General features: G+C 37.3%; 1 protein-coding gene across 3 annotated transcripts in view; it reads left to right on the top strand.

Annotated features, from left to right (window-relative positions):
• The window catches only part of ELK3 (ETS transcription factor ELK3), a 50,156-nt gene that overhangs the window by 16,087 nt on the left and 14,888 nt on the right, over positions 1-19,181 (top strand). For 2 of the 3 annotated variants that reach the window (XM_088141900.1, XM_088141901.1), the window contains exons 2-4: positions 5,949-6,188; positions 12,900-13,108; positions 14,267-15,061. In XM_088141900.1, the coding sequence (XP_087998026.1) occupies positions 12,902-13,108; positions 14,267-15,061 (1,002 nt within the window). In that variant the 5' untranslated portion in view covers positions 5,949-6,188; positions 12,900-12,901. The remainder of the gene's footprint in view (positions 1-5,948; positions 6,189-12,899; positions 13,109-14,266; positions 15,062-19,181) is intronic. The other variant, XM_088141902.1, reaches the window with a different exon arrangement.

Consider the following 19,181-nt stretch of genomic DNA (forward strand, 5'->3'; position numbering starts at 1 on the left):
CCACTTCCATCCAGTTTTTCCGTATCACCATCTTCTTCCCAATTTTTAAAGTTGGATTTCCCCATAAAGTCAACTTGGCATGGGAAAAAGGGTTAACTCTTTTTTTTTTTTATTAGACATTACGTTCCATAGCTTTCTAACTGACAAAATTGTTTCAAAAGATATTACTGTTTTAGTATATTTTGATCCTAATATTGTCCATCCGACCAAAGGTGTTATATATGTATATTCCAAAGTTGCCCAGGTCAGAAAATTAACACCACTTGTTGGCTTCCAGTATTTAATACTTGACAGTAGGTAAGATTGGTGATGTAGCTCCAGATCTGGAAGACTGAATCCTCCCTCATTAACTGATAATTGCATTTTCTGTAAAGATATTCTTGGAATTGAAGAACCTCATAGAAATTTTCTAAACAAGGATTTATTTTCTGAAAATATTTTCCAGATATAAAAACTGGAATTCCTCTCAGAATATAAATTAATCTGGGAGTAATATTCATTTTGAGAGTGTTCACCTTTCCCCAAAGGGTGAGGTTTAATGACTCCCATCTATTGATATCTGAAGAAACCTCTCTACATATTTTATTTATATTACAGGTTGCTAACTGAGATATCCTTTGGTGTACACATACCAAAATATTTAATAGATTTGATACAAATACGGAATTGATATTTCTTAAATGAATGGGTAACCAAGTTTTCATCTATTGGCATCAATTCTGTTCTGGACCAGTTAATAGAGTATCCTGCTGTTTTACTAAAGGTATCTATTGTTTGCATCAACACTGGAATAGTAGTGTGAGGCTTAGAAATAACCAAAAGAACGTCATCTGCAAATAAAACCAATTTGTGTTCAACTGAGTTGTACTACTCTGTAGATCTCCCTGTGTTGTCTAATAGTACAAGCCAAGGGTTCCACGCGTATGTTAAAAAGCAAGGCTGAAAGTGGACATCCTTGTCTAGTTCCTCTAAATAGTGGAAAAGGAGGAGAAAACATACCATTAACCTTTACTTTAGATGTGGGCGACTCATATAATATCTAAATCCATTTTATAAATTCCATAGGAAATCCAAATCTATTTTGTATGGCAAACATAAACTGGTTATGTATTTTGTCAAAGGCAAAATCTAATGATAAAATTGCAAATTGATCTTTGTAGCAGAGGAGAGGGGAGTGAAGGATGAGTTGGTGGGGTGTGGCATGCTCTGTTGCTGGCGAGGCAGGCGGCCTCTGCTCCCTCTTCCCTCTCCTCTGCCACTGCCCCCTCTCCTGCCTCACCCAGCAATGGAGCGCACTGTGTAAACTAACGTTTTCTGGGAACTCCGACTCCAGTGCAAACCTCCATGCAAATGGAAGGTGGGAGAAGGTGGGAAAGAAGAAATTTCCCACCTTCTCCTGACTTCCGGTTCTGATTTCCGGGTCCATCTTGTTCGTATCAGTGAAAATTTGCAACACAAAAATTCGCAAGCAGGGGACTGTCAGTACTCAACAGGGAATCCATCTAATCCTGGTGTTTTACCACTTGTCATTTTAAAAATTATTTGTTTAATCTCTAGCTCAGATAGTGGAGTGAATAAGAGTTTTTATATGTATCATCTAATTGTGGTAGGTTAACTTTATTTTAAAAAGCATCTATATCTTCATTCAATATATCCTCTGGTTTTCTATATAATTCTGAATAAAATTTAACAACCACAAAATGAACTTTACTGCAACTATTTAAAACTTTTTTTTAATAGGTAGAGTTTCATGCCCCCTTAAGCCATTGCTTTAGGAACCATGTTTAGGCCTGGATGATTTTAACAAATATTCCCCAGTGTCCAATATTCCATATTTAGCCAAGATTGTGCAAAAGGCAGTGACCCTAAATGAAACAGATTGTCTTCAGTGCTTTGATTTTGGTTTAGATCTCGATATGGCACAAAGACAACAAGAGTCACTTGATGAATGATCTATACCAGGAGTATATACTAAAAGTATGTATCTGTTGGAACTCCTGAATCTCTTGGAAGCTTCTGATACCATTGACCACAGTATTTTTGGAGAGCTTGAGGGAGCTGGGAGTTGGTGAAATCTTTATAGTGATTCCACTTCTTCCTACAAGTGTGACCAAACCCAATACTGGGACATTCTGATAACTTCCTGAAAATCATCCTCTGAGTTCTCAGAAGGTTTGATCTTGTCTCTGTCTTATTTAATATCTGAATGAAGCCATTGAGAAGGATAATTGACCAGATTAGAGATAGCTGTTATCAGTGTGCTGATGAAACTCAGGTATATTTTTTCCTGAGAGCTTGAGTTAGTTGTCCCCAAGGCCCCTGAATATCTCTGGGCTATAAAGCTATATGCAGATGAACAGACAAAACTAATTCCTGACAAGATGGAGTTGTTACTGAGTCTAGGAGCTGAAACTTCAGAATTCAGGAGAAATGTCTGTTCTGGATGTGGGTACACTTCTCTTTTATTAAATTTAAAGGCTGCCCTCTAAGAAAGAACCATAAAACCAACAAGAAAGAACCATGCACAACTAGAAAACATACAACATAATGAAAAACAACTGACAAGGGCTCAACACCCATGTAGCCCCAGGCCTGAGAGAACAGCCAGGTCTTCAGAGATGTTTGGAATGTCATTAGGTTGGGCCCCATACTAATCTTTTAGGATCAGATTTGGCTCCTTCTGGATTTAGCATAGATGCTGGAGAACCATGTAACACCATTAATAAGGAGTATCTTATAAGTCAACCACCTCATGTTGGTTAGAATTATTATAATGTACCTTTATTGGTCATTTGAAGATGGTCTAGAAATTGGAGTTTGCCCAGAATGTGGCAGCATAATGGTGAGTTGTGCTTCTTGATGTTGCCACATTACTTCCTTGTTGAAACAACTTCACTGGTTGGCAGTTGCCTTCCAAGCCAAATTGCTCCCATTGGAATATAAAGCCTTACATGCCACAGGACCCAACAATTACAGACTGTCTACTGCTGTACAAACTGCCTCACAATCTTAGATCACCAGAGAGGATTTCTGTGCATTTTTTTAGGAGTCGTTTGACATATATTGCTATCTTCATGGCAGGGACCATGTTGTGGAGCAAACTGCCATCAGAGTTGAAGCAAGCTACCTTCTTTATATACTTGTTTATCCAAATCTTTCAATTATTTCAAAATGTATCATTTTATTAATATTTTAAGGCTTAATTTTATTTCTGCCATTTTAGTTCTATTTCTATCAGCTGTCTTGAGCTGCTAAGGGAATGGGCAACATACAAAACCAATAAATAAATAAATTTAAAATAATATTTAAAAAGCATTACATGAAATAGTTTTTGGTCCATAGGTCTTTAGAACCATAAGTACTGATGAACTAGAATTCATTTTGTTAAAAGCTAAGAGATTCCTATACATACACAATGCATCTTTGTATACGTCCATTGTCCTTTTTGTGTACAGTTTCCATAGGCCATCGTAAGGATATGTCCAGATAGCAGCTCACTCCTTACCCTATTGGATATTGTTACATACCAGGATAATCCTGGAAAGTAACCCCTCCATCCTGTATAGACTTCTCAATGGCAGCCATTAGTGTTATTGGTCACACGTAAACATCTCTGACACGTGCAGTTAGTGTTGATGTAAAACACAGTTTTGCCCTTAATTATTTCAATAGATGTGGAATAATGTGATGCAAATTTCTTGAATAAGGAGATTGTGAAGATGGGATACACTACATAAACAAGCTTAAAATGTCTTCTAAAATTTTTCCAATATCCTTTTTAGTTCCTGCATGATTCAGACCAGTAGTTAGGCAACTAAGAGTAGTAAATATAGACCCATAGAATCATAGATTTGGAAGGACCATTTAGGCTATCAAATCCAACTGCTTGCTCAATCTCAGAATTCAAATTAAAGTATTCTGACAGATGGCTCTCCAACTTCTACTTGAACACTTTCTGTCAAACTTACACCTGGACTCAGCAGTAAATCACAAATCTCCAAACGTTTAATCCTTAATTCAGCTTTTGGTTAGATTTAGCAGAAAAGTCCCAGATGTGTCTCAGTTAAGATTAGAGTTTTTACTTCAGACAAGAATGAAGGCTTTAATATAACAGATGATTCCCACCTGCAGTGCAAAAAAGCCAGAGACTATATATCTGTGCTCCAGGGTTTAAATTCTAAGCTTCTTCCTACATTCTCAGTTAACAGATTCTTGGCTGGTTGCTTAATGGCACTGGGAAGTGGCAGCTGAGGTATGTTTACATTATAGCTCTCTCTAGCCTGGGAATGCTGCTTCCTACCTTGGCAGCCTCAGTTCCTATGCCCTTAGTCCTAACAGTTCCATCCTGAGAAGAAGAAAGTTGACAGCAAGACAAGTCAGGATTTCATGGAAGGACCATGTTTGGCAGAGTTTTAGCAGATCATGGGGTAATGAAAGTTCCCTTTCATTGTTACTTCATGCTACTTTGAAAAATGTGTGGTTTCCTTTTGGAAGGAATCGTCCACATCTTCTACTTGATTAGGTGAGTGATAGTAGAAAACAATGATAATTTATTAGTTTCTCAATTTATTTTAACCCAGATGGTCTCTACAATATCATCATGTTCATTTATTTGATTTCTACACACATGTGGATTTTTAATATATGGTGCAACTCCTCCCTTTCTATTATTGTACTTCTGTTATTTTGCATAAACTGTATCTTTCAGTTGCTATATTCCATTCCAGGAAGGCATCCTACTAGGCCTCTGTTATTATATAAGAATTTCAACATTTTTAATTTCCTATACTCTGAACATTAGTATATCAACAACAAAAGACATGAATTTTATGAGCCAATGTTCTTCCTAATTTTTCAATGGTTTAATAGTTCCATTACAGCAATGCTCCAACCTCTTTTTGTAGTGCACAGGGATCTATACTTCAAGACTGTCATATCCTACCCATACAGGATTCAGTTCACAATTCAACTTTATGTATTTTTCCAGATATATTTTTACCAGACTTTGTGATGTGCAAACCATCCTGTGCTAGTAATCTATCATCCACATCATACTATACTGTAGTCCCAGAAACCAAATCTCTCCCATCAATCTGTTTTATTCAGTTGAATTATTCTTCTTTCCCCTTCCCCTTCTATTCCATGGATGAGAATACCTCCTTCTTTCTGGAGGTTCAAAGTTCATGGTGATACAGTTGTAACTGCCCTTGGCAGCATTATTTGTCCCATATGCATTATCTGGAAGAGATAATTGACATTGGACTTGATAAATCTTGGAAGCATTCTGTCACATCTCTGATTGTTGTTCCAGCCAGGTAAGAAATTTCACAAGCCAAGTGTCTGGTTAGCATGTATTTGTTTTGTTTCATTTATATACTTCTGTAATCTGCATGGATTCCCATTGGTTTACATCAATAAAACGGTAAAACAGGATGTAAAATAAAAAATAACTAAATACCACTTGGAAAAACTCTGTTTTCACTAACTTCTGGAAAGCCATGAAGTAGATGCTAGCTTGGCTCAAGGGGGAGGCTATTCATAACATAGGGCCCACAACAGAAAAACGTTGTCTATTGGACCCTGCCCCTAACTTCTCAATAATGGCAGGCCCCCAGCGGACTTTCTTCAGGGTGTAGAAACCAGGAGGGTTGCGTCTATGTGAATAAGGCTGTCCTGAAGGTACCCAGAAGCCAATCCACATAGGGCTTTATTATTAAAACCAGCACATTAAATTGTACTTCAAAACCCATTGGTAGGCAGTGAGGGCCCATAGCCTAGATGTCTATGGTGACTCTTGAAAGCCATTCAGTCAGGCTTTCACCAACTCTGGTTTCTGAGTGGTCTTCAAGGACACCCCAGGTAAAGCACTTTGCAGTAGTGCATTTGTTTCAGTTCCTTGTTGTAGGATGTCATCAACTGCCATGACTCTTCTCTTTGTCTACTTGCAGGGCACTGCTGTATCCTGTCTGTCCTTCAGGGATCTAATGTCCTGTCTCCTGTTCCACAGTGTTGCCTTTTCTTCTTCTGAAGAATCAGAGGTTATTTATTCTGTGAGGGCCTCAAAGTTATGCAGAATATCTTCTATGACTTTTGTTTCTGATAGTGATTCTCATCCACTGGGCTTGTTCCTTTGTTTATCTTCCTTATGGAAAGTTGTTTCTGTTGAAGCATCTTCTTTGTTTGATCTGGTAAGTTTTCACCCCCTGCTGTCCCTGTATGTTCACTCCTGAAATATGTAGATTGAAGGTCCTTTATTCTCACTAAATGATTGAATATAAATAATAATTTACAACACCAATTTAAGAAGAACTTGTCATGCTACAGTACCAAGTATAGAAGACCTAGAAAACTGTGACTGAGACATTGGGCTAAGCCATAATGTGTGGTGTTTCTGTTTTGTTTTCCTTTTTTGACTTAACATATTGGGTTAACTAGCAGTTAACAGAAAACTATGCTTATAATTGTGCCATAAACTGTATTTATAGTTTAACTTTATGGCTTAGCTTTATGCATGAACCCTGCCAATATAGCTTATTCATCAACCTTGTTTAAATCAAAACATAGCTTAGATAATGTGTGAAAACTGTTATGTATAATCTCACCATTGGGTCAGGAGTTTCTTTATTAGATACCAAGTTTGAGGGACTCATTTCATCGTCATTAATTATTGCTATTTTACATAGCATGATCAAGGTATATAGGATTACAGAGAAACAGTAAAAGATTAAGTATTATGTTTAGATACAGCTGTTTTAGTTTATTTAGATAAAGTTATGGGACCTAATGCAAACATTGGTCTTTATAAAGTATATTATCATTACTTCTCCAATCAAATATTGTGCTTTAAAAATAAGTATTACTATTTACCTTCTCCCAGGAATTCTAATCTATTCCCACTAAAAATATAGATATGGTAGGAATTGAATTGGCATGTCAGGGGTTAAGAGAAACTTATGATTTTTAGCAAAATAAAACTAGAGCTGAGATTGCAAACAAGGACAGATGTAGAAGGCCAGGTTTCCTCTGGTCTCTTTTTTCATTTCCTGCCTGCAGCCTACAGAAATAGCGGAAGCTGTGAGTGTTAATGAGAATGGGAAACTAACAATGCCCTACGTCACCCAGCTCAGAAAAAAAAGTTTATCTGGACACCATGTATTTTTGATGATAAATGGAGGTTTATACATTAGTGTCTGAAAGACTTTGAAAGCAACAAAAATGGCTTTTTTGGCTGTGTCAGTAGTAAATGGAAGAGAAACAGGGTGGTTGGTCTGGAATTAGATGAAGATAATAAGATGGTAATGTGATGGAGTGAGGGCAGGGCTCCTCATCTCTTCCTTTGCTTTGGTCTTCTCCCCAAAAAGGAACTTGTCCAAATAGGCCTAAATAGAACATCTGATCCAAAGATGAAGAGGCAACCCAAGATAAATAAAAGCATAGGAAACATCCAGCTACCATGACTGAATTTAAAACTGGAGGACCAGATCACTTACCACTGCGAGCTTTGAAGAAGCTTATGGATGTCATCTCAGGGTCCTTCCTGTGATCTTTGAGGAATCAAGGAAAATGGGCATAGTGCCAAAGGATTGGAGAAAGACAAATGTTCTTCCTGTCTTCCCAAAGGCCAGGACATTATGAGAGCCACAATTGAGTTTGAATAGTTTGCTTTGAATTGTTGTGGGTCCCCGGCATGGCTGTGTCTTTTTTAATATGTTTATATTGTTGTTTTTCAACTCTTATAAGCTGCCCAGAGTTAAGTACCAATGGGGTCCTGTAGAAATAGAATTTACAAATAAACAAACAATGGAAAAAAGAGAAAAGTAGCTACAGACAGGTCAGCTGGATGCTGATACTGGGCAAAACCCTGGGACAAATTATTAAAAAGTCAGCTTGTGAATATTTGGAAAAGAATGCATTGCTTCATGACAGCCAGTATGGATTTATCAAGAACAATCAATGGCAAAATGTGGACGAGACTATATTACTATTAAATTAACATAGAATTGGTTGAACATTTGCATCCAACAAGCATAAATCAATGGCTCAGTGTCAAGATGGAAATTTTGAGTAGCATACCACAGGGCATAATTCTAGGCTCTGCTGTTCAACACATTTATAAATTACATGGATGAAGGGTTAAAAGCATAATCTTCAAATCTGCAAATGCACAAATATAGTGGGGATAGCAAATACCTTAGAGGAAAATATCAAGATTTAGGAAGATCTGGAGAAGCTCAAACAACTGGCAGAAACCAGCAAGATGAATTTCAACAGGGACAAAGAAAATGTCCTTAATTTAGATAGGAAAAGTAAGAAACATGAGAATAGGATGGGGGGAGACCATACTGGGCATTGGTACATATGAAAAGGATCTTGGTAGTTTGGTGGAACACAAGCTGAACATTAGTGTCATTCAGCTGCAAACAGTGTAAATGCAATATTTATTTATTTATTTTATTCATACAGCACCTGACTCCCGGTGACTCTGCAGTTGCATCAACAGAACTATAATGTCAAGATCAACAATAGTCATTGTTCTTAGTTATATTGTGTCCAGGTCTGGGCACCCCATGTTAGGAAACACATTTGTAGGCTGGAGCATGTCAGATGACAGCAACAAAGATGATAATGGGCCTGGAAAGAAAAACTTAGGAGGAATGGCTAGGGCCATTGGGTATATTTAGCCTGGACAAGAGAAAGTGTCAAAGTGTCTGAAAGGATGTCATGTAGAACATTGTATTAGGCTTGATCAGAGTATTATCAAAAGACAAGAAAGAGAATAGTGGCTTTACATTACAAGGAGAAGATTTCAGTTGGATATTGGAAAGAATTCCTAAAAGCCGTTTAACGATGGCATTGAGTAGACTGCCTAGAGAAGTAGTAGATTCACCTTTGATGGAAGTACTTAAATCAAGGCTGGATGACCATGTGTCAGGGATGCTGTAGTAGTGGATTCCTTCATTAGGTGAGGATTTGGATTAGTTGATTTCCAAGATCCCTTCAAACCCTTACATTCTATGATTCTATAATTTTTAAACCCTCTGGGAAAAGAGGGAGGTGCCTGAAGGGACAAATTGAGTTTGATAATGTTTTTTAATGATAGGCCCCATATTTTATTGGGCTTTTAGAACTGGGTATGTGCAAAGGTGGAGATTATTACACTGTGTTTTATACTGTCCTAGTTGATAGGCAGTTACTGATGAATCAATTCAAGGTGTTCCTGTTACCTTTTGGTTAAAAAGGGTATTTTTTGGGGGTAGGGTTACATGCATTCTCAATTTGATAAATAACTAATCTTTTGCAGAATGTAAAATAGTGAGAATTATGAAGTATTTCACTATAATTTTCCTGTGTTGAACTCCTATCCAGAACACTATGATTACATTGGAGTTAGGTTAGGTTTGGCCAGAAATAAATATGCCACTTACTTTAAAATAATTACATTTTAGTTTATATATCATTAGGTTCTCAAACTCTGCAAAGTGAACAGCAACGTCTGGAGTGAGTTTTGTCAGTCTGCCAATGCAAGCCTGAATATATATTTTTTAAAATTATAACCTCCCTTTCCAGTTGCTGATGACGCCCCAAGAGTCATGACCCACAGTTTGAGAACCCCTGGTCTAAATGATGGTTCTGGAAGAAAAACATAATGCTAAGACTGCAAAACTTAAAAACAATACAGTATTACATTTTAGTTTAAAAATGGAAGTGAAAATATGAGTGCACAAGCCTATCGCTTGTAGTGATTAGTTGACTGATTATGTACCATTTTGTGCATCAAGTTGATGTCAACTCTTAGCAACCAGGTGGATAGATTTTCTGTTCCCAACCTGTTTTTTTTAACCCTCCAATGGTGTATTCACTGCTGCTATAACCAGATCCATTCACTTGCTGTTATTTTCTTTCCCTGTTCCCAGCATTATGGACTTCTCCAGAAAACTAGGCTTCACATAATGTATCCAAAATAGCTTGTATTACGCTACAGTTTATCTAAAGCAGTGTTGTGCAAACTTGGCCACTTTAAGATGAGTGGACTTCAACTCCCAGAATTCCCCAGCCAGCATGGCTGGCTGGGGAATTCTGGGAGTTGAAGTCCACTCATCTTAAAGTGGCCAAGTTTGGACAACACTGATCTAAAGGAAGATTCTGGGCCTCCGTCAGGCATTCCTGCTACTTTTATCTTAGGATGGAAGTGGGTTACCCTCAATCTCTGTTAGAATTTACCTTGAATTGCTAAGGTACTATGAGAAATTAGAACGCCTCTAAAATCCCTACTTAGTTAAGCTCTGTTGTTTTGCATTATATGGATGGAAATCAATGGATCAAACTCCTGTCTACTATTCTCTAGTGGTATTTCCTGCCCCTGTAGGGAACTTCGTTTTTGGAGCAGTGAAAATATCAGAGATACATTTTTTGAACAACATGGCTGTAAAAATGCTAAAAATGGGAACTGATATTCCTGTACATTCAGTTTTTTCCACAGCATATTGCCTTGAGAGGTTAATAAAACCTTTTTTGATTATGTGCCATAGATAGGGATTTTCTATATGTGTTTGAATTAACACACACACACACAATCTATGTATTATACACACACGAACACAAACAATAAACAACTTAAAATCCTCTCTGTACTGCACTAAGACCTGATAGGTTAGTAAATCATGTGAAGTGATTCCTCATGTACAGTTTATCTAGGATCTTGTAGAAGAAAAGTGGCATTTTTACTGCCGAAGAAACACAAAAGAATAGGTTGTACAGAGAGACAGAAATTGTGTGCCATCTAGTGGCAGACATGTTCAATGAACACAGTTTAAAAGCTCATGCAGTGAGCCTGATTCTGGGTGACATCATGGACAGGTCTGTGCAGTTTTCTTGGCACTGAGAGGAAAGAAGTTTGCCAAGAGTTCTTTTAACCTTGCCAGGTGAGTCTGTAGTGCTGAGATTTCCTGGTAATCTCAGATCCAAGTACTAACCAAGCCTGACTTTTGGTTTAAACACATTTAGAAGTACTTGAGCTCTGCATTTTAGGCTGACCGTAAAGATCATTTTCAAAAATTTATAGTTTTAAAAGCACTGAAAATAAGAAAGCAGCAAAAATAAAGAACCAAACCAGAAAGTTAAATATATATAGTTATATAATAACATTTGTAATCTTAAGGTGATATACAAATATTTTTAAAAATCTATTCAGTATTTCTGTCCAACTACACATTGATATAGCCAGGAATAATCTATTAGCCATTACTTTGTTTAGCTAACTAAAAATGGTGACTAACCATGAGTAAAATAATCATAAACTAAGGACCAGTTAAGACTTTGCAGTTGTACTCATTTTTTGGTCAATGCTATTTCCCATATTTTTAAGTACCATTTATCCAAAAAAACTAAATAATAAGCAATTTTTAAAAATTCCAAGGGTTAATATGCCTCCCTTGGGTTATTATTTTTCTTTGATACATAATGCATTTTTAATGTTTTACTGATAGAAAGGAAGTTTATTTAAACTAGAAATTATTCTGTACTAAATGGTAGTGCTATTTTTAGGTTTTTACCTTTTGCACAGACTCGTATTTTCTTAAATAACTTAGTTTTTCTTTTTACATTGGAGTATACTTGCAGGGTTCACAATGGAACGGGTACAAATGATAAACTATAAAGTCATACATTGCAATTAAAAACAGCACTTAAAGAAGTCAAATGAGAATGTTCATTGAAATAAAAATGTTTTCAGATTGCTTAAAGCAGTTTTGTCCAAACTTGGCCACTTTAAGATGAGTGGACTTCAACTCCCAGAATTCCCCAGCCAGCCTGGCTGGGGAATTCTGGGAGTTGAAGTCCACGCATCTTAAAGTGGCCAAGTTTGGACAACACTGGCTTAAAGACAAGGTACGAGGGGTTCAGGTCAGTCTCCACAGGGAAGCTGTTGGGTATATTGAAGTTTCAGAGGAGGCTTTTGTTGCTCAGCCACGCTGTGCATCATAAATAAAATTTAACAAGATGACTACTTACGTTTGCAGCCCGCCTGTAGTTTCTTACCAATTTCAACTTCATTTTTTCCGTGCGAAGACATTTAGAGACAGGACAGTGGCATACTCCATTTCGATGTGGTAGAGTTCTCTGTCTGGAGGCATCCTGATCTATGCTGATTCCCAAGAACAGTAAGCGATAGAGTCACCACTAACACCGGTTGGGTTCACACACACAAATTAAAACTTAGAACAATGGCTTTAGTTCATACATGGTGATAAGCAATTTCAGGATTTCCTTGTGTTTTGTGTACCATTTTATGTGAACTCAGGTTTCCCAGATTGTAAAACATAGTTTTATAGTGTGGGGGACATAAGTGATTCCAGTCATTTGCATCATATTCAACCTTGGTTAAACAAACTATGGATTAATGCAATTTTGGAACTAGTTATTGGCACTGTTTTGTACTTCCACTTTTTAAATACATACATACTTACACAGAGAATCCTACCTAAGTGTTGCGTTTGAAACTAACTTGAGTTTAACGAGGATGGACATCTCTTTTGTAGGTGGGTTACACTTTCTAGAATGATCCCCCTTCAGTAAAAATTTGCTGGGTAATGATTGTTGTGATATGATAGTACTAATGATGGGGTGAGAACTGTTTAATCCCTTTTTCCTAATTTTTAAACTGAGAAAGTTGAACTACATTAAATCGTTGTGTGTGTTTTACAATGGCAGTTAGTGGGAAAGCATGCTCATTTTTTAAATAGCTTACTGTGATTTTTTTTCCAGCATCATCTTAACAAGATGAAGGACTTCCCAAAAATAGGTCCTGCAGATTGTAGGCTAACATTCAAGGTTGCCCATTTCTGAGTGAAGCAGTATTCACATTCTCTGTATTCTCCTCCTTTTGTTTTGGCTTATTGTAGGCATGGAGAGTGCAATCACGCTGTGGCAATTCCTGTTGCAGTTGCTTCTTGATCAGAAACACGAACACCTGATTTGTTGGACATCCAATGATGGTGAATTTAAGTTACTTAAGGCAGAAGAAGTTGCTAAGCTGTGGGGACTCAGAAAAAACAAAACTAACATGAATTATGATAAACTGAGCAGAGCTCTGAGATACTATTATGACAAGGTATTTTTAAAAATTCTAATTTTCAGTAAACAAAAATAGTCTTATGTATACAATATACCTGTTTTCTCCAACCCAGAGACTTGAATGCTCTCCTTTCAGTGCACTTGCAGAATTATAAAGTATTTGTTAAATTCTTTGCTGCATATATTTCAGTTATTACCCTGAAAATTGTAAAATTATTTTTTTACAGAAGAACAAAACAATCTGGCTTCCATGACTTTGCATCAGCAAGTAGGATGTAAAATCTCCTTTTATAAAATGAAAATAAAATTCTACCCTTTTATAAAAATGGAGAAGAAAGGAATTTCTTTTCCATTTTTATAAAAGGGTAGAATAGCTTGCATGGCTGCTTTGAAAGCCATTCCTAGCTAGCTTTGCATGATTTGCAAACATAGCCACTTGGCTCTTCTGAGTGCATGAATGCAGAGACAGCCTGGGGTACTTGGGAAGCAGTTGTGTGAACATGAAAAAGTCACAGCTGCTTACAAATGTGAAAAGTGGTACTTTGTATGCCCTCCTATGCTTTCTGAAGCACTTCTTTCAAAGGGTTTCACAGCCCTATTATGTTATGGTGGTATAGTAGTAAAATACTATAATACAAAAATCAGCATTATGGTATATGATATTGTAATGCTGTACTGTCTTATAAAAGCATTTTAGGGGTAATTAAAATGGTTCCCATCCAATCTATGTTAAGCACGTTGATGAGGATGGAATATAGAATGAATACATTAAAAAAGTACAATACTCCTGGATAGTATGAAAAGACAATGTTGCATGTACTGTAGTTTAAAAAGAAGAACAGTGTTTGGGTATACTCAGAATTACATTTTGGAAGGTTAGAAAAGAAAGGGGAAAGTACAGAGGAAAGGGAAGTGTAGTGGGAAAACAAATAATCCCTGAATTTTCTGTGAAGTGCTATCGTTAACCATATTTGTCAAATCTTGTGTTAAACAATTTGGCCATATAGCTCAGTGCTGGTAATTGAATTACCAGCAGCTTTTTGAAGTCTGTGAAGATCTCATTCTTCCAATCCTTTTAACCAGAGATGCCAGGATCTAGGAACCTTTTGCACAGTCAGTCCCTTGCATTACTTTGAACTATTTTGTCAAGCCACTTACATATTTTGTTTCATATCTGCTTTGATATTTTGTGCAGAACATTATCAAGAAGGTGATTGGTCAGAAGTTTGTGTACAAGTTTGTTTCATTCCCGGAGATCTTAAAGATGGATCCTCATGCTGTGGAAATCAGCAGGGAAAACCTTTTGCTGCAGGACAGCGACTGCAAGATACCTCTGGAGAGCAGAGAACAGCATAGGCATGGTCTCCCAGTCTTGAAAGGCACAAGCCGCAATGAATATATTCACTCGGGGCTGTACTCATCTTTCACCATCAATTCCTTACAAAATCAGCCAGAAACTCTCAAGCAAATTAAAACAGAGAAGCTGGAGGAGAAATTGGAAGAGGCTACACCTCTGGAAGAAGTCCGGACTGTTATTAGATTTGTGACAAACAAAACAGACAAGCAAATCATGAGGCCCGTTGTGTCATTGCCATCTACATCTGAAGCAGCAAATGCTTCTGCATTTTTAGCATCCTCTGTCTCTGCAAAAATATCATCCTTAATGTTGCCCAACACAACTAGCATTTCCTCAGCTTCGCCATCTTCCTCCCGATCACCATCTCTGTCACCTAACTCACCCCTTCCCTCAGAACACAGAAACATCTATCTGGAGTCTACCTGCCAGGATTCAGATTCTCTTGAGCCACTGAACCTCTCTTCAGGATCCAAAGCAAAATCTCCTTCTCTGCCCCCAAAGGCTAAGAAACCCAAAGGCTTAGAGATCTCCGCGCCTCCAATGGTTCTTTCAAGTACTGACCTCGGCTCTATTGCCCTCAATAGCCCTGCGCTTCCTTCAGGATCCTTGACTCCTGCTTTCTTCACTGCACAGGTAAGAGGGGTGTCTTTGAATTCCTAGCTGTAATTCTCAAAATTCTGTACCAACAAGGCATCCTTCTTGGTTGTTGATTTAGAACTGTAAAACAATTCCAAGTTTTTTTGGGAAAGAATTTAGAAATATATGCCATTGCAAAAAATACTTTAAAGTAAAAGGGACAGTGGACAGCCAGTATGCAATTTATTATTTAAGTTACCTTCTGTTAGAAGTGTTGAATGCTGAACAACCAGAATCAATTGCAATGGGAAGAGGATCAGTTTAGTGGGGGAAGTGGACTCCAGTATTTTGGGAAGGGGAGAATTAGGAATTCCTATCCCTGCTGTAGATAAGTGATTTTTCCTACCTGGAGAAAATAGGCAAGACCTAGGAAATAATTTGGCAGATGGTGTATAAGTCTATGCAACTGTTTCTGGCCAGCGGATGAGATGTTCCTATAGTTGTACTTACTAATAACAATTAACTACATAGCTATTATAAATAAAAACATTACAAAACAGTATACAAAGTCAGAGCAGCAGCAAATATGTATTTGTGGAGTCCTTAAGGTGAATACAAATATGTATTTGTAAAATTACATATAATTTTAAGCATTACAAAAATGTGTTTGGGGAGAAGGTTCCAAAGAGAAGTACTACCACAACCATGTTGTGGTTGTGGCAGTATATTGGCAATATTCTTCCAGTATTCTCCAGGCAAACAGAATAAACTAACCTTCTCCAGCTTGGTCATTCCAAATGTGTTAGACCACAGCTCCTAGCCAGCATGGCCAAAAATAGGAACTGTGTTCTGCGTCTGGAAGATACCAGGTTAATGAAGGCAGGAATAAACTAATTACAGTTGTCAGAGGGATTTTAGAGGAAATACAAACAAGAATTGAAATTAATCCAAATAATTAGAATGGGTTTAACCATATGTGAAATGTGATCCAAAAACACTAGCACACAAATGTAAGGACATATTTGATCAAACCCCAGCTGTACATGCGAAAGGACGTTTGGTTATTTTTTTCCAGCACTATATGTTACATATACGTACTCATAAAAGGTGACATTTCATCTGCTTATTAAGAGATTTTACTGTCTTTTAGGGAGAGACTATTAAGTGTCTTTCAACTGAAAAGAGAACTGTGAGGAGTCTTAGTCATTATAAAATGAGCTTCATCTATTTTGGATTATAATAAGAGATCATCTTAAGCTAAAGTTTCTTACTGGGGCTGCACATGCTTTGAAAATTATTTGGAAGAAATGCTTTAGACTTTGTGTGAGCAAAGCATCTTTCTGCTCTTCATGAAAACAGCCCAGCCCAACTTTTTCAGATTTCCACGAGCCTGGAAAAAGCTGTTGCTAGTGGCTTAGTGGAATGTATGGTACTCTACAACAGTACCATATTTTGAAGTGAAGGTCTTTAAAAAATAGAGCAAGGTTTCCCAAATTGGAGACCTTCAGATGTGCTGGGACTTCATCTTGCAGAATTCTTGGTATAAACTATTCAACATGGAGAAAAGAACAAATTTTCTTTTGCAAGAAAAGACTCCATTTGCAAGTTGATAAGGCTGAACTATAGCCTAACATGTCCAGAAGGAATCACTATCACTAGAGAGAAATATCCCTCTCTTTAATATTTCTAGGTAGCCTGCCTATTACAGTAAGTAAGACATTATTAAATCAAGAAATGTAAACCTTTAAAAAAAATCCTGAAGTGGGCTGAGTGAATAAGTATATGTTTCATGGCCTCTAAGATCAGGGCTTGTGTCAAGTCCAGTGTAACTTGTTTTGTAATGTGGGCCCTGCCATAGAGAAGCCAAATTTAACCATTCTGTGTCAGGACCTGCAAATATCTACATAGCAGTGTACAGCAGTGTTTCTCAATCTTGGCAACTTTAAGACCTGTGGACTTCAACTCCCAGAATTCTGGGAGTTGAAGTCCACAGGTCTTAAAGTTGCCAAGGTTGAGAAATACTGATCTACAGTGAATGCATAAGAACAAACTGTTTTGTTTTTTCTCTGGCCAGTTGGCAACTGGAACCTCAGTGAGGAATGGGGCATTGGAACTCTGCAGATTAATAACCTTTTGTATTCTGCTGGCACGATGCCTTTCTCAAGCAAAATATGAAATGACATGTTTAGGTCAGACTGTTTTATTTAATCAGAAAATGGCTCGATGATGTTCAGAATAGAAGAGGCTGACTCCGTAAGGTTAAAGTGAGGGTGGAAACAACTGTTTCTCCTTTTTGCCCTGAGGATCAGATGAGCTTTATTTTACTCTGCTCCTCTGGGAACTGGACTGGTATTGAAAGGTATGCATTCTGCAAACTAAGCATTGGATTTTCCATTTGTTTCCAAAAAGAGGATGGTGGTGGGCAATTGCAAGTCTTCTCTTCCTACATTGTCATCTTACCAAAGCTTTATGTTGTCCATCCAGTAGCAGAACCAACCCTGGCATTTTAAACAAACACTGTGCAATCTTAACAAGACTTTTCCAGCCTATTCCTATGCACATGTACTCAATTATAAACCTTTGTGGAATTTAGCATGACTTTTAATGCCAGTCATAGAAATTTAATTATGCAAATACTCAGAGAAAGAGACATTCTTGATATCTTTTTAAAAGATTAGGCCCAGGGTACATTGAGGATAGATGTTCAGATGCATATAAGCTATGCAGAGCGACAGGTGTGTGGGAGGGGGAGTTCTGTAAAATGGCAGTTACTGACCTCATCTCCTGAAGATGTGATTAAGGATGTGGATTTAGCACCTACAAGCAGTGTGGATGACTGTAGTAGTGATGTAGCCCTCACTGATTTTACACAAAAGTACATGCTAGAGTTCATTCTTTTCATTGTTCCAAAGCCCTGGCAACAAGTTTGATTCAAGAAAGCCAAGAGATATAAAATCATGTTGTATCCTATTTTCAACATATATTTAGTGGTTATGAGTCTAAATGGTTTGCCTCACTTAATTAAAAGCCATCCTGAATTGCACTTCATCAAAACCATGAATAAATAGCCCGTTCCAGGGAGCAGTCCTGTTTGGATTAAGGTGGAAATGGAATTGTTCCTTCTTTGCTTCTCCAATACTATATTGTTTGTTAATTGCAATCAAGGGAATGATGGGATGGGGAAATCATAAGGATGCAGAGAAATGCCATATATATCAGGAAAAGAGATAGTATGGATGTATTAGAAGCAGAAGTAAACAAGACTTGATTCACACAAGACTAGCCATAATGAGATTTGTTTGCTTTTAACATAGCAGAATGTATGAGGCTTTAAAAATCTTGATCACTGAAGCCAATTCCCCCAGCTGCTGTTTCTTAGGTTGGGTCTTATCTTCATATCCCCTAATGACACATCTATGCCCTCATTATGTTGCCTTTGTCTCATTCCCCAGTTTGTACCTGAAGTAGCTTAAATCATCATTAGGTGTTTCAGTCTTAAAGTAGTGCTTTCCCTCTTCTTTCAACACAATTTTTCAAGAATTCGGAATTTCAACTTTCCAAAGATCAGAACGATTGTGTTAGACAGATAGTCTTTATAAACCTCCAGTGCTATTTGTCTTTTTTATTTTTCCAGAACCTCAAAATACATAGAAATAAATACAAGTTTACAACTTTCACTGTTTACATACTGGATTAAAAACTTTCTCCCTCATATGTAACTATACATATCTACAGTAGTTAACTTAGATTCTAGCTGTCCAGATTAGGGTAGAATTCCAGAAGCATCAAGACAGGATGCCAGCTGTGTGCAGTACCTCATTCCATGCGATGGCTCCAAGTGCTACAGTTCCCATTCAGTTTTATAATTTCCAACAAAGCTTGGCCAATCCCTGCTTGGTACTCTTTCCACATCCAATTCACATAGGAACCATATCTTGTTCCGAGAACAACTTTGTATTTTGAAACCTTATCTCTTGAGAACTATCTCATGAAATCTCTGTTAACTTTATAAAGGTTTAACATTTTCTAGCTTACCAAGTATTAATAATACATAAACTAACTTCCCATGGAGAATGTGAAAAGTTCAAAGAATACTGTAGCAGTCTCTCTTTCAGGATTAACTAACCTAGTGATTAGACTGGAGTTCTAACATTTGGTATTTGCCTCTGTTTGGCTT

The sequence above is a fragment of the Python bivittatus genome, unplaced genomic scaffold (genome assembly GCF_059951505.1).
Source record: "Python bivittatus isolate LINGU-HERP-01145 unplaced genomic scaffold, Pbiv_v1 ctg000330_np1212, whole genome shotgun sequence".
NCBI lineage: Eukaryota > Metazoa > Chordata > Lepidosauria > Squamata > Pythonidae > Python > Python bivittatus.